General features: G+C 64.9%; 1 protein-coding gene across 1 annotated transcript; it reads left to right on the forward strand.

Annotated features, from left to right (window-relative positions):
* The first annotated feature begins 236 nt into the window (after window positions 1-236).
* FSCN1 (fascin actin-bundling protein 1) lies at window positions 237-11,359 on the forward strand. The gene is made up of 5 exons (XM_068423009.1): window positions 237-1,060; window positions 7,791-7,947; window positions 8,425-8,546; window positions 8,831-8,998; window positions 9,102-11,359. Exons 1-5 carry the CDS (start codon window positions 238-240, stop codon window positions 9,302-9,304), a joined length of 1,473 nt encoding a protein of 490 aa, XP_068279110.1. The 5' UTR covers window position 237; the 3' UTR covers window positions 9,305-11,359.
* Window positions 11,360-12,054: the final 695 nt, after the last annotated feature.

A 12,054-nucleotide genomic window follows, 5' to 3' on the forward strand; every position in this document is an offset into this window, starting at 1 on the left:
GGGTGGGGGGGGGAGGGGGTGTCCTGCGATCGAGGGGGCTCTGCCTGCCCCGGAGGGTCCTGCGATGCGGGGGGCGGCGGAGGCCGGAGGGGGTGCGGGGCGGGGGTCGCGGCGGGGGGGCGGCCCCGACGGGTGGCGGGGGGGGGGGGACCGGGGAGGCGGCGCTGCGGCGGCGGAGCTATTAAAGGCGGCGTCGGGGCGGGCGCGGCGGTCGGCGGCGGCGGCGGCAGCGGCAGGATGACGGCGAACGGGACGGCGGAGCCGGTGCAGATCCAGTTCGGGCTCATCAACTGCAACAACAAGTACCTGACGGCGGAGGCGTTCGGCTTCAAGGTGAACGCCTCGGCCGCCAGCATGAAGAAGAAGCAGATCTGGACGCTGGAGCAGGACGGGGAGGACTCCAGCGCCGTGCTGCTCAAAAGCCACCTGGGCCGCTACCTGGCAGCCGACAAGGACGGCCGGGTGAGCTGCGACAGCGAGGAGCCGGGGCCCGACTGTCGCTTCTTGGTGGTGGCTCACGGCGACGGGCGCTGGTCGCTGCAGTCCGAGCCCCACCGCCGCTTCTTCGGCGGCACCGAGGACCGGCTCTCCTGCTTCGCCCCCGCCGTCTCGGCCACCGAGAAGTGGAGCGTCCACCTGGCCATGCACCCCCAGGCCAACCTCTACAGCCTGGCCCGCAAGCGCTACGCCCACCTGGGACCTCGCCGCGACGAACTGGCCGTGGACCGCGACGTGCCGTGGGGCGTGGACGCCCTCATCACCCTCCTCTTCGTGGAGCAGCGCTACAGCCTGCAGAGCTGCGACCACCGCCTGCTCCGCGCCGACGGCCGCCTCGTCCCCGCCGCCGAGCCCGGCACCGCCTTCACCCTCGAGTTCCGCTGCGGGAAGGTGGCCTTTCGCGACGGGGAGGGTCGCTACCTGGCCCCCTCGGGACCCAGCGGCACCCTCAAGGCAGGCAAGAGCTCCAAGGTGGGCAAGGACGAGCTCTTCGCCCTCGAGCAGAGCTGCCCGCAGGTCGTGCTGCGAGCCGGCAACGACAGGAATGTCTCCACCCGGCAAGGTACGAGGGGATGGGGGGGGACGTCGGCCGCCCCTAAGTCCCTCGGGTGTCGCCGCCCCGGGGTGCGCCCCTGCATCGCTCCGGCATCGGCATCCCTCGGGCATCGCCCGCCCCGAGCTGCCCCCCCGCATCCCTCCGGTATCGGCACCCCTCGGGCATCGCCCGCCCCGAGCTGCCCCCCTCATCCCTCCGGCGTCACCTCCTCTGCATCCCCCGCCTTCCCTCCAGCATCGCCACCCCGGCGTGCCCCCCTGCAGCGCAGCCCCCCGGCAGCGCAGCCCCCGTGTCCCTACAGCATCCCCTGCCTTCCTGCAGCAGCAACCCCACAGGGTCCCCCTCTCCATCCCTCTGCCATCACCTCTTTAGGGTCTTCCCCCCCCCCCCCTTCTCACACGCAGTCCCTACATCTCTCCCCTGCAGTCACCATCTCCCCAGGGCACCCTCCTTGCACCCCTCCGGCATGGCTGCCCGCGGTCCCTCCCCCAATCCCTCCATCATCATCCCCCCGCACCCCTCCCACATCCCTCTCCCTTCCCCCTCCATCATCGCTGCCGGGGGGGGGTCCCCATCCCTCCAGCCCCCCCATCCCTGCAGCATCGCCTCTGCAGGGCGCCCTGGGTGGGGGACAAATGGTGAGGGCCCTGCCTGGGGGTGCAGGGACGGACGGGGCGGGGGGAGGCTCTTCCCTTGCCATGCGGGAGGCAGGGCCGCCATCCCTCGCCTTCCTACCTGCGGAGCTCATTGTTCACCCAACAAAGCCTCCACCAAACTCCCCCTTCCCCGAGCATCCCTGATCCACGCGCCCTGCAGAGCGGGGCCCTGGGGGCTGTGCTCCCCCCCCCCTCCATGGGGCTGTGCTCCCAGGTGGGTGAGGGGTGGGTGAGGGGTGGGTGCCCCCGCCATCACTCCGGCCTTGGCAGCGTTACATAAATGGCTTCGCCAAAATCCCCACGTCTAGCCGTGACCTACATCCATCCACACAAAGGCCACTGTCCCCCCGTGTCCGCTGTGCCACCCATGCCTGCCCGAGAGGCCACCGTGCCAACTGCCTCGAGCATTGTGGCCACATGGCGCAGCTCCCCGGGCACATGGCCGCCCACCCAGCGTGCATTCCCCCCCAGCTTGAGAGGTGCTTGCTGGAGGACTGGGGGGTCCCCACCCCGCGGGCAGGGCGATGCTGGAGGTGCATGGCTGCCTGCTGCAGCCGGGCCGGCGTGGGGGCCCCGGGGCACATCGCCAGCGTGCCAGGTCAGGCCGGCACACGCCGGGCGCGGGATGGGTGCGAGCACGTCTCGCTGCAGCACAGCCTGGAGGAACGAGCACCGGGGGATTTTTTTTTCTGTGTATATAAAATATTTCAAGGTTGCAGCTTAAACCCCATCTGTGCCTGGGCAGCTCCCTGCAGGGAGCTCACCGCCTTCCTCCCCTCCGAGAGCAAATCCTGTGCTGCAAAGCAGCCCCTTAAAAAAAAAACCAACCAAAAAAACCCCCCAAAATGCCTGCAAAGATGGGTTTGGGGAGGAGGAGGAGGATGGCGGTGGTGGGAGGATGGCGGTGGCGGGAGGATGGCGATGGCGATGGTGGGAGGATGGCTGGAGGCTGCCGCAGCGCCGTGGGGGAAGGGCTGCTGCAGCCCTTTGTCACCGGAGATGGGAAAACCAGATGTGGGGGGGAGAGATGTGTGGGATGGGGCGGGGGCGGGGGCGGTGGGGGACCCTGCAGCGTGGGTGGGAGTGCTGCTGGCCGCCCCACTGGCTTTGTGTGATTCAGGATGGATGTGGGAGGCGGAGGAAAGGGGGGGGGGGCCCACAAATCTCCCCAGCAACAGGGGGGCTCTGGGCTGTGCCCAGCCCCTTTCCAAGCAAAATCCAGCGGGGAGGGGTGCGCTGGGGCTGCACATCCTCGCTTGAGGCCGTTTTGGCCGGAGAAGCCATTTCCACCGAGTTTATCCAGGGAGAGCCTGGGAGCTTCTGCGCCATGTCCCAAGGTTACCGAGATGGCAGCCAAAGGCAGCGGTGGCAGCCAGCCCGTTCCCCCCGCCGAGCTGATAAGCGCCGCGCTGCTGCTGGCAGACGCGCCCGAGGGATGCGGGATGCGGCTGCGGGCAGGGAGCGGCTCGGCACGGGCTGCTGGGAAAAGGCAGCTTGGTCCTGCGCGGAGAGAGCGGGGATGGCAGCAGCTTGTGCCCCGTGGAGGAGCGGGGATGGGGCCGTGGGGCTTTTGTGGCTCCCCTGGCTGGGAGTCGGAGCCAGGCCAGCTTTGGGCCAGCGCTGTCCCAAGAGTGCCGAGTCAGCTCCTGGCCCAGAGCCTCCTCCCCGTCCCTGGGGTGGCCGGCGTCACCGGTCCCTGCACACAGGGCGCTGGGGACCACGACACCCGCAATCCCAGGGTGGGGGGGCAGGAGGTGGGGTGCCAGCCCTGCCCCTGCACCAGCGCTGGGGCTGGGGGCAGCCCTGGCACCTCTCCCCTGCCTCCAGCCGCAGAAGGACAGGGTCCCCGGGGAGCTCTGTGAGAGCCCCCACCTCCCCATCGCACCTTCGGAGGGAGCCGGGTCGGGGTGCTGCCTGCAGGACGCAGCCTCCTCCCTGCCTCGGTGCCTCTTTTCTAGCCCCAGCTGCAGCAACAAAGGGCCCTTTGTGGGCAGGAGGGTCCCCGGGGGCAGAGCGCTGGCGTCCTCCAGGCTCCGCTGGGCCCCCGCCAGCCCCCGCCCGGCCGAGGGGTGCCGCCTGCCTCCCCCACCCTGGCGGGGGAGAGGACGGGCCGAGCGGGGAGCGAGGCATTTCGGGAAGAGGGGTCCGGGGAGGGGGGGGCGAGTGAGCGGTGCGGTGACGGGAGCTGGGTGGTGATGGGGGGCTCTGCTCCAGGGCCAGGAGCCCCCCCGGCACTGGGTGGGTGGGTGCTGGCTGCGGCTGCAGCCAATTTACCTGCCCCGGTTCATCTTGGTGCTGCAGGGAGGTGGGGAGAGGTGGCTCCAGGGCTGGGGGCACGCGGGTTTTCATCCAGAGATGCCAAGTGGCTCATTGGCACTTGGAGGATACCACGAAGCCACAGGAAATCCATAGGGAAGGAGTGGTGGGTTTTCCAGGAACCCCGTGTTTCACCCCTGCCCATGACCCCCTTGAAGAGCTGCACCCCAGCAGAGGAGCTGCGTGGTCCCTGCATGCTCCAGGCTGTTGCTTTCAGACAAAAAGGTGCTTGGATTTACGTACGGGTGCAACACCAGCCTGTCCGAAGGGCAGGGAGGGGGCGAGACGAGTCTCGGGACACGTGCGCTGCGGCAGCGTGGGGCGGGGGGTGCCAGAGCCCTGCAGGGAGACCGGACCCGACTGCTGCGGCACGAGGACCCGAAATCCTGCCCTGCCCCCCCCGGGGGCTCTGCGGGGGGCTGCCGGCTCTCCCTCGAAGGGAGCTGGGCTCAGGTTTTCCAGGCATAGCCATGGGGTTTTTTTTTTGGAAGGAGCCTCTTGGTCAATGGGGAGCTGGAGGATGGGAAAGGTGCAGCCTCCCATCGGCTCCCGTCGCAGGGCAGGGCTGGCAGCTCCTGACGTGGGGGTCTGTGCCCTGTGGGTCTGCACCCCATGGGTCTGGGCACGGGGCTGCCCCAGACAGCTCATCCCACCTCTTGGCCATGGTCCTCCAGGCTCTTGGCCTCCTCCATGGAGCGCGTCCCACTGGGTCTCACCAGCACCCTGGGATGCTCGTAGGACACCTTCTGTGTGGGTTTAACGTAGAGGGAAAGTCTTCTACGTGCCACAGATACCCCCCTGCGCTGGGTCTGCGGCCCCTCGTGGCATAGAGGGTGGCACGGCCACAGCGAACTGCTGCTCCTTTAGATGGAGAAGCTTGTCTCCGTGGGAGGTGTGGGTGCTCTGGGATGGCCATGGGCCTCCGTGAGCACCCGCCGTCCTGGGCTGGCGAGCAGCGAGGCCTGGGGCATCGATCTCGCAGACCCGAGGGGCTGGAAACCTCGTCAGCCCAGGGCCTGGGAAGCCCTTCGCTGCTCCGGCGCTGGCTCTCCTCCCCACCGCCCTTCCCCGGCTCTGAGCGCCTCCAGCCCAGGGCCTTTGTTTGGGGGGCTCAGTGCTGGGGAGCCGTGGGGGGACACATCCCTCCCCTGCGTCCTCCTCCAGCCTCCGCTCCCTTCCACACACCCCGTGGCAAACCCGGGTTGCGGATGGAGCCGGCGGACGTCGCACGCCGGGGATTTTTGGGGCACCTCGCCCCTCCTGCCGCCAGCTGTAATTAGCAGCTTCGTCAAGGTCAGGCAGAGTCGTGCCGGTTCCAGACTGTAAATTTACCAAGAGCGGTAATTAAAGCTGAGATTGCAGCGGCAGCGGCTCGGCCAGGAGGTGCCGGCTCCCTGCCACAGCCCCGGGCTGCACAAAGCAGGGTGGTGGCAGGAGGGACAGCCTCTGTCCCCTGCCACAGGGACACGGGACATCTCTCACGGACCCACCAAGGTCCCGCTGCCTCTGACCCCGCAAACCCCCAGCTCTGGCTCCGTTACAGCCCTTTGAAGCCTCCTCTGCCCCAGCCATAATCGCATTCCTTTCTGCTGAGCTGGTGTAACCCAACCCAGCGCCGCTTTTGGGGAGGGGGCCGTGGGAGACCCTCCTGCCGCGGCCCCGCGGAGAGCCAGACCCCTACACAATGGCAGAGCGGGGACAACTGCGAGCATTGGGGCTGGTGGGTTCGCTGTGCGCTGCGGTGGGGAGCTCTGGGGGAGAGGGGACGGTGCTGGGGGGGCTCCTGGCACTCGCTGTCCCATCCCCAGCCCATCCGATGCTGCCCTGTGGCACAAAGCATCTCCCCAGGGTCACCCCATTGCCTGCGCGCTGTGTCCCCCCGCGTCCCCTCCCCGTGAGCCCCCGCAGAGCCCCTCTGTCCCTCTCTCTGGCGCAGAGGGGCTGGAGCTGCCTGCTGCCGCGCTGCTTTCCCGGCGGGGGGGCAAAATCAAAACCAAATGTTTCCTCCGACCGCTGGCTCAGCCCCCGGCAGCCCTGGGAGAGGGCAAGAGCGCGGCAACCACACGAGCCGAGGACTTGGCCCATGGGGCTGGGGTTGGTGGCCGTGCAGCACCCCTCTGCCCCCTGCGCTGCCCCAAATGCCCCAGGGAGTAAAGCACCGGGGTGGCCGCGCGTCCCCCAGGAGCTGCAGAAGGTGCTGGAGGATGCGTGGCGAGATAAGATTGCGGCCAACAAAGCGGAGCCTTCGACGCCGAATCCCTTTGGGCAAGGTGGGAGGCCGGTACGCCAAGCCAAGCCCGCTTCCCCCCCCAGTTCAGGGACCCCGACGGGGCGGTGGGAAGCTGCCAGGGAGCTGCGGGATCGGGAGGAAGGTGGCTCCGTTTCCAAGGCCGGCAGCTGGGGTATGGAGGTGGATGGTCCCTCCCCAGGTGGGACTTGCTGGTGGCTTTCCAGTGCAGAAGTCCCCGAAGCCCTCCCAGTGATTTGCAGCACTCTAAATCCCCGCAGCTGAGAAACCAGGAGGTGACGCACTGCGGAGGTGCAGGGGGTGAACACATCGTTTGCCCCACGAGTAGGCTCTTGGCTCCAGGAGAAGGCAGGTTTGGGCAGAGGGTTGCACGCACGCGTTGTATCCTCCCCAGGACCAGGTGCGTGGTTGGGCTGAGCCTGTGGCGCCCGTGCAGGAGGGCAGGGACGCGGGTGCTGAAAATTTCATCTGGTCCCTCCAAACCGTGTTGCTGTCCCTTCCTGGGCTGCTCTCACTGGTTACAGACCGGTGCCCCACTGGTGCTACTGGGGCCCGTCTCTGCTCGTCGTGGCTGTAGGTACACAGGGAGGAACAGGGCTGAGCACCGCGCCCCGGCTCCCTCCCCAAAACCTGGCACGGCCACACGGCCGCTTTGCTGTGGCTCCAGGCTACGGCTCGTGACTCGCATCCCAAAAGTATTTTTAGGCAGAAATCCACCAAGCTGGAGAGCTCTGGAGAGGGTTTGGCCCCGCTAGCCCTGACTAAGCAGGTTTGCTTGGGCTCAGTGCCTGTGGGTGGATATGCATGTGGCCCGGGGGGGGACGGTGGTGGCCCCAGGACTGTGGCTGGTGGCCCCAGGACTGGCTGCATCCACCTTGTGGTGCCCAGGGTGGGAATGGCCACCAGCTGCCAGGTCATGGCCACAGCGACGTCCCTGTGGTGCAGGGCAGGGATGGGTCACCGCAGTTGGCAGAGCTGGGGACGGGCTGGTGCTGATGGTTTTTTGGGAGCCCCAGGGCTTTTCTGAGCCTCCTCTCCCTGCCAGCCTCACCATGAGAATTTACAGATGAGAAATGGTGCCACGGTCCTTAAACACGCCACGAGCTGGGGATTCATGGGTGGCGTGGCGGCCTCTGCTAATGGATTGAGTAACGGGGCTGTCACCTCTGGGGAAAAAAACTACGGCCCTTTTCCATGTGAAATATCTCAGTTGGTCTTTGCTTGGTGCTTAATCGTGACGGAGGTGGAGAGTCCTGAGCTGAAGCTCGTGGCTGCCTCAGCTCAGTCCAACCCATTTCTGGCCTCAATACTTGAGTGGCCAAATGAAAACCTGCATTTGAACCCAAAATGCCAGAGGGGAGATGCGTGTGAGGGTTTGGGGTCGCCAAAGCTCACCCAGGGGAGCAGGAGCCCCTCTCGGTTCGGTTCCCCGGCTGCCCCCGCACCCAGACCCGCTGGAGGTGGGTTGGGGTCCCCCCCCAGGTGCCCCTCACATCCATCTGCCTCTGCCCCGCAGGGATGGACCTGTCGGCCAACCAAGACGAGGAGGGCGACCAGGAGACCTACCAGCTGGAGATCAACAAGGACACCAAGAAATGCGCCTTCAGGACCTACACTGGGAAGTACTGGACCCTCACCTCCAACGGGGGCATCCAGTCCACCGCCTCCACAAAGTGAGTCCCCTGTCCCTGGCGCCTCTGGGCTGTGCCTGGGCTTCGGGGACCCCTCTGTGTCTCCCAGGGGAATCCAAAGGGGATTTTCCAGCCTCGGCGCTCGCCCTGAAAGGCTTCTCAGCGAATTCCCCGGAGAGCCGGGGCTGGGTCGGGACTTGCCACCCACGATGCTCGGGAAGTCCCTCGGGCCACGTCATCCTTCCCGGCCGGCTGGGGCTGGCGAGATGCTTTACCCCGCAGTGCAACCCTACACGAGCTGGGAGGAAACCCCAAAAGAGCGTTTGGCTGCCTGCCCACCTCCTGCCTGCAGGGCCAGGGCTGCCCATCGGGATGGCCACCGCCGCGGGGCCCGACCCGCACAAACGGGTGGCATCGGGGCCCCCCCGATCCAGCCCTGGCCCTTCCCGAGCCGGCGGGGTGGCACTGGCAGGGTCCCCGTCCGGTGCATCCCGCTGACCGCCCTCTCCGTCCCCGCAGGAACGCGAGCTGCTATTTCGACATCGAGTGGTGCGACAAGCGCATCACCCTGAAAGCTGCCAACGGCAAGTACGTGACGGCCAAGAAGAACGGGCAGCTGGCGGCCTCCATGGAGACGGCGGGTAAGGGACCCCCTTAGGGACCCCGGCCTGCTCTGGGGCAGCAGGGGACGGACAATCCCTCCCCAAGCCAGGCTCCTCGTCCAAGTGATGCTCAGGGATGAGGCAAGAAGTGTTTTTAATGGCTGCACCACTTCAGGTGCTGTGGGATGGGGGGGGACAGGTGGGGTGGGTGAGATATGGGTGGGGGGCACAGCCCACCCTCCTCGCTACTGCCTGCCAGACATGGGGTCTGGGCTCTGTGTCCCCCAGGGCCACTCTCACGGCCCCTCTTCCCTCCGCTGCAGGCGAGACGGAGCATTTTGTGATGAAGCTGATCAACAGGCCCATCATCGTCCTCCGCGGCGAGCATGGCTTCATTGGGTGCCGGAAGGTGACCGGCACCCTGGACTCCAACCGCTCCTCCTACGACGTCTTCCAGCTGGAGTTCAACGACGGGGCCTACAACATCAAGGGTGAGTCCTCGGGGGTGGGGACGGGCTGGGGGGGGGATGATGGCCATCGAGGTCCCTGCGGTGGCTGACGGGGCCACCTTGTCCCCTCTCCCTCTGCCCGCAGATGCCACTGGGAAGTACTGGATGGTGGGGAGCGAGTCGTCCGTCACCAGCAGCAGCGACAGCCCCGTGGACTTCTTTTTTGAGTTCTGCGACTATAACAAAGTGGCCATCAAAATCAATGGCAAATACCTGAAGGGGGACCATGCCGGGGTCCTCAAGGCATCCGCCGACGCCATCGACGCCTCCACCCTCTGGGAATATTAATGCACTTTAGCGTACCTCCCGTTGCCAGCTTTCCTTTGCCCTTCCTCTGTCCTTTGTTTCTTTGGGGTTTTGTTTCTCCTCTCTGTTAAAGGATTTTCAGACCGGCTTGCCCTTCCTTCCCGCCGCAGTCGGTGCTTTATGTGGGAGGTGGGTCTCCATAAATCTCTGTCAGAACTGGAAAAGTGATGGGGCCGCCTGCCTATGGCTTCGTAGAGGGCAGCTCTGTTCCCCCTCCTCCTCCCTCCAGGTTTGCTGGGCTCAGAAACTGCCGTACCCCACTCCCGGCCCCGAGCATCACCTTAGGTAGCTTATTTTCCTCTCCTCGATTGAAAAAAAGGGAATAAGATCACCTCAGTGCTCGCCTCTGCCATATCAGCGCTGGCACTGCCTCGGGCTGTGCTGCCAGCGACCCCGGAGCACCCGTCCCGTCTCGTCCTGCCCCGCTCCAGCCAGGGGCAGAGCGACGGTGCTGGGCTCAGCCGGCTCCTCCCGGCTCCCCCCAGCAGCTTCTCTCTGCTCCCGGCTTTCGGGGCAGGATTCATCCCCATCTGAGCCATGAGACGTGACCTTACATATCACAGCATCCCCAGGGACGGGGCTGGCGTGTGCCGGCACGCGTCCCCGCGGAAGGGCCAGCAAGCCAAATCCCACCCCCCCACCACGCACCTGGAAATGATTTTTTAGGGTGATCCCGTCTGGAAAGCCTCAGCCTTTCATCTCATGGAGCCCCGCGCTCCTTGTGCCCCTCTGCCCCTCCTTGGTCTTCGTAGACCCCGGCGGTGGGGCCAGCCTGGCGGGCGCTTGCCCTGAGGCTGGTCCTGCTGCTGTGCCTGGGAGGGGACAGAGCCGGGGGGACGCAGAGCAAGCCCGTGCCGGGGGGGGGCTTCATCCAGCCCACCTCCAGCGCCGGCTGGAAGCATAAACTGCAGATTTTGGTTTACAGAATAGAAAAGTTCCTTAGCAAACTTTGCACAGTGGTATTTGCTCAGTACCTTTGTGGGTTTGTTTGTTGTTTTTTTTTTCTCTCTCATAAAATACTGGAACAGTGAAGCGAATCACTGAGCACCTAATGCTGAATTAGGAAGCGCCCGTTTCCATGGGCTCCCCCGAGGGCTGGTCCTGCCGCCCCGGGGGCACCTGGGCTGGGTTCTTGCGCCATCACAACCCTACTGGAAAAAAAAGAAAAGAAAAAAAAAAGACCAAAACAGTATTTTTGTTAGTCTCTATTTATATACGCTCTCCATGGCACTGTGTTACCAGCTGTTGTCTGTACTAGGTCTGCATTAGAGTATAACGCTGTGTGTAACGGGTGATGCTGACGTGTTCGTTAGGGTGTTGAAAGGCACTTTATCCTTTGGGGCCTTCCTGGGGCCGGTATTTGCTCCCTACAAACACACCGAGGAGCCTTTTCCCCCCCTGCGGGTCCCCACCGAGGAGGGAGCACTGATCCCCCCCCAGCCCACGCCAAGGGTGCTTGTGGCATTGCTGCCGTGCCAAAACGGGGCCGGTCCCTGTTGCCGGGGGCAAGGCAGGGGCTCGTCAGCCTTAAAGCCATGGTGGGGACAACCCTCCGTAGGAGCTTGGTGCTAAACTCTCAGCTGGGAGAGCGAGTGACCCGTCCCCTGCCCGGGGGACAGCTCCGGGCTGGGGTCCCTGGCCGGCGCAGGGGATCCCGGCTGGGACTCTACCTCGGCTCTGCGCTCACATCCAGGGCTGCCTGCGCCCGCACGGGCACCGCACGCCCGGGGACCACGATGCCCCTCCAAGGACCGAGTGTCTTGATGAAGCCCTGAGTGACCCTGTGACTTGGCACACACTTTTCGCTGGCCTTCACCCCCCCACACCCCGTGTCGCCTCCTCCCTGTCCCCCGTCGCAGTTTGAACCACGTAACTCCCGCTCCGGCTTCTCCCGTGTGACTCTAGGTCAACATCTCTCCTGTCTCCTCTTATCGGGTGTTGTGACTCTCTGAAAACATCTCACTCTGAAAATTTAAGTTTTGGGTTTGTTCGTTTTTCTGGGTTTGGTTTTTTTTTTTATTATTATTTTTTTTGTAAGTGCCATTTGTATAACTTAAAAAAAAATAGCTTCAAATGGAGAAAGATGAATAAAAAATAAAACCTGCGTTCGGATGCAAGCAGCGACGTGTGGTCTGTTGGGGTGAGCGCGGCTGGGGCTGCAACAGCCTTTTAATGAGGGGCGTGAGCGTGGGCATGGAGCGTTTGGGGTGGCAAAGCCTTCGGGGGCCAAATTCCTTCACAAAGATGGAGTTGGCTCTAGAGGGCTCAGATGAGATGGTGGGAAGGGAACGGTGACCAACAGACTGATATCCACCGAGCCAGGCTTAAAGCTGAAGCTGCCTGGAGGCTGGGTCACCTCTCGAGATGCTCAGAGCAGCCCTAAGCCACTGAGCCCATGGGCATCTCTGAGTGGGTGGGCTATGCACGGGCCAGGGAGATGCACCAGCAAACCCTCCCTCCTGCAAACCCTCCCTCCGGCAAACCAGCTCCTGCCCACGCAGCCGGGGCCGAAGCTGTGCTCCCCTTCAGCCCGGCAGCACGGCCAAGGAGATGCTTTTTCTTGCCCTGGCTCCGATATTTCCCCCCAATATAATGGTCCTGAGGGGGAGGTGCCCGCTGGGAGGGGAGAGCGCTGGGATGCTGGTTTGGGGTGCGTGGCATGGTGGGGGTCAGCGGTAAGTCCCCTCCTCTGCTTGGTGGTACAGGGAAGATAAATGAAAAACGAAGGATGG

The sequence above is a fragment of the Nyctibius grandis genome, chromosome Z, assembly GCF_013368605.1.
Source record: "Nyctibius grandis isolate bNycGra1 chromosome Z, bNycGra1.pri, whole genome shotgun sequence".
NCBI classification, from domain to species: Eukaryota; Metazoa; Chordata; class Aves; order Nyctibiiformes; family Nyctibiidae; genus Nyctibius; species Nyctibius grandis.

Excerpts from the sequence above, each read along its gene's own strand:
- FSCN1 (XM_068423009.1), top strand. The coding sequence starts at position 238 with ATGACGGCGAACGGGACGGCGGAGCCGGTGCAGATCCAGTTCGGGCTC. Across the intron at positions 1,061-7,790 it reads GAATGTCTCCACCCGGCAAG|GGATGGACCTGTCGGCCAAC; the intron begins GTACGAGGGGAT and ends TCTGCCCCGCAG. Across the intron at positions 8,999-9,101 it reads CGGGGCCTACAACATCAAGG|ATGCCACTGGGAAGTACTGG; the intron begins GTGAGTCCTCGG and ends CTCTGCCCGCAG.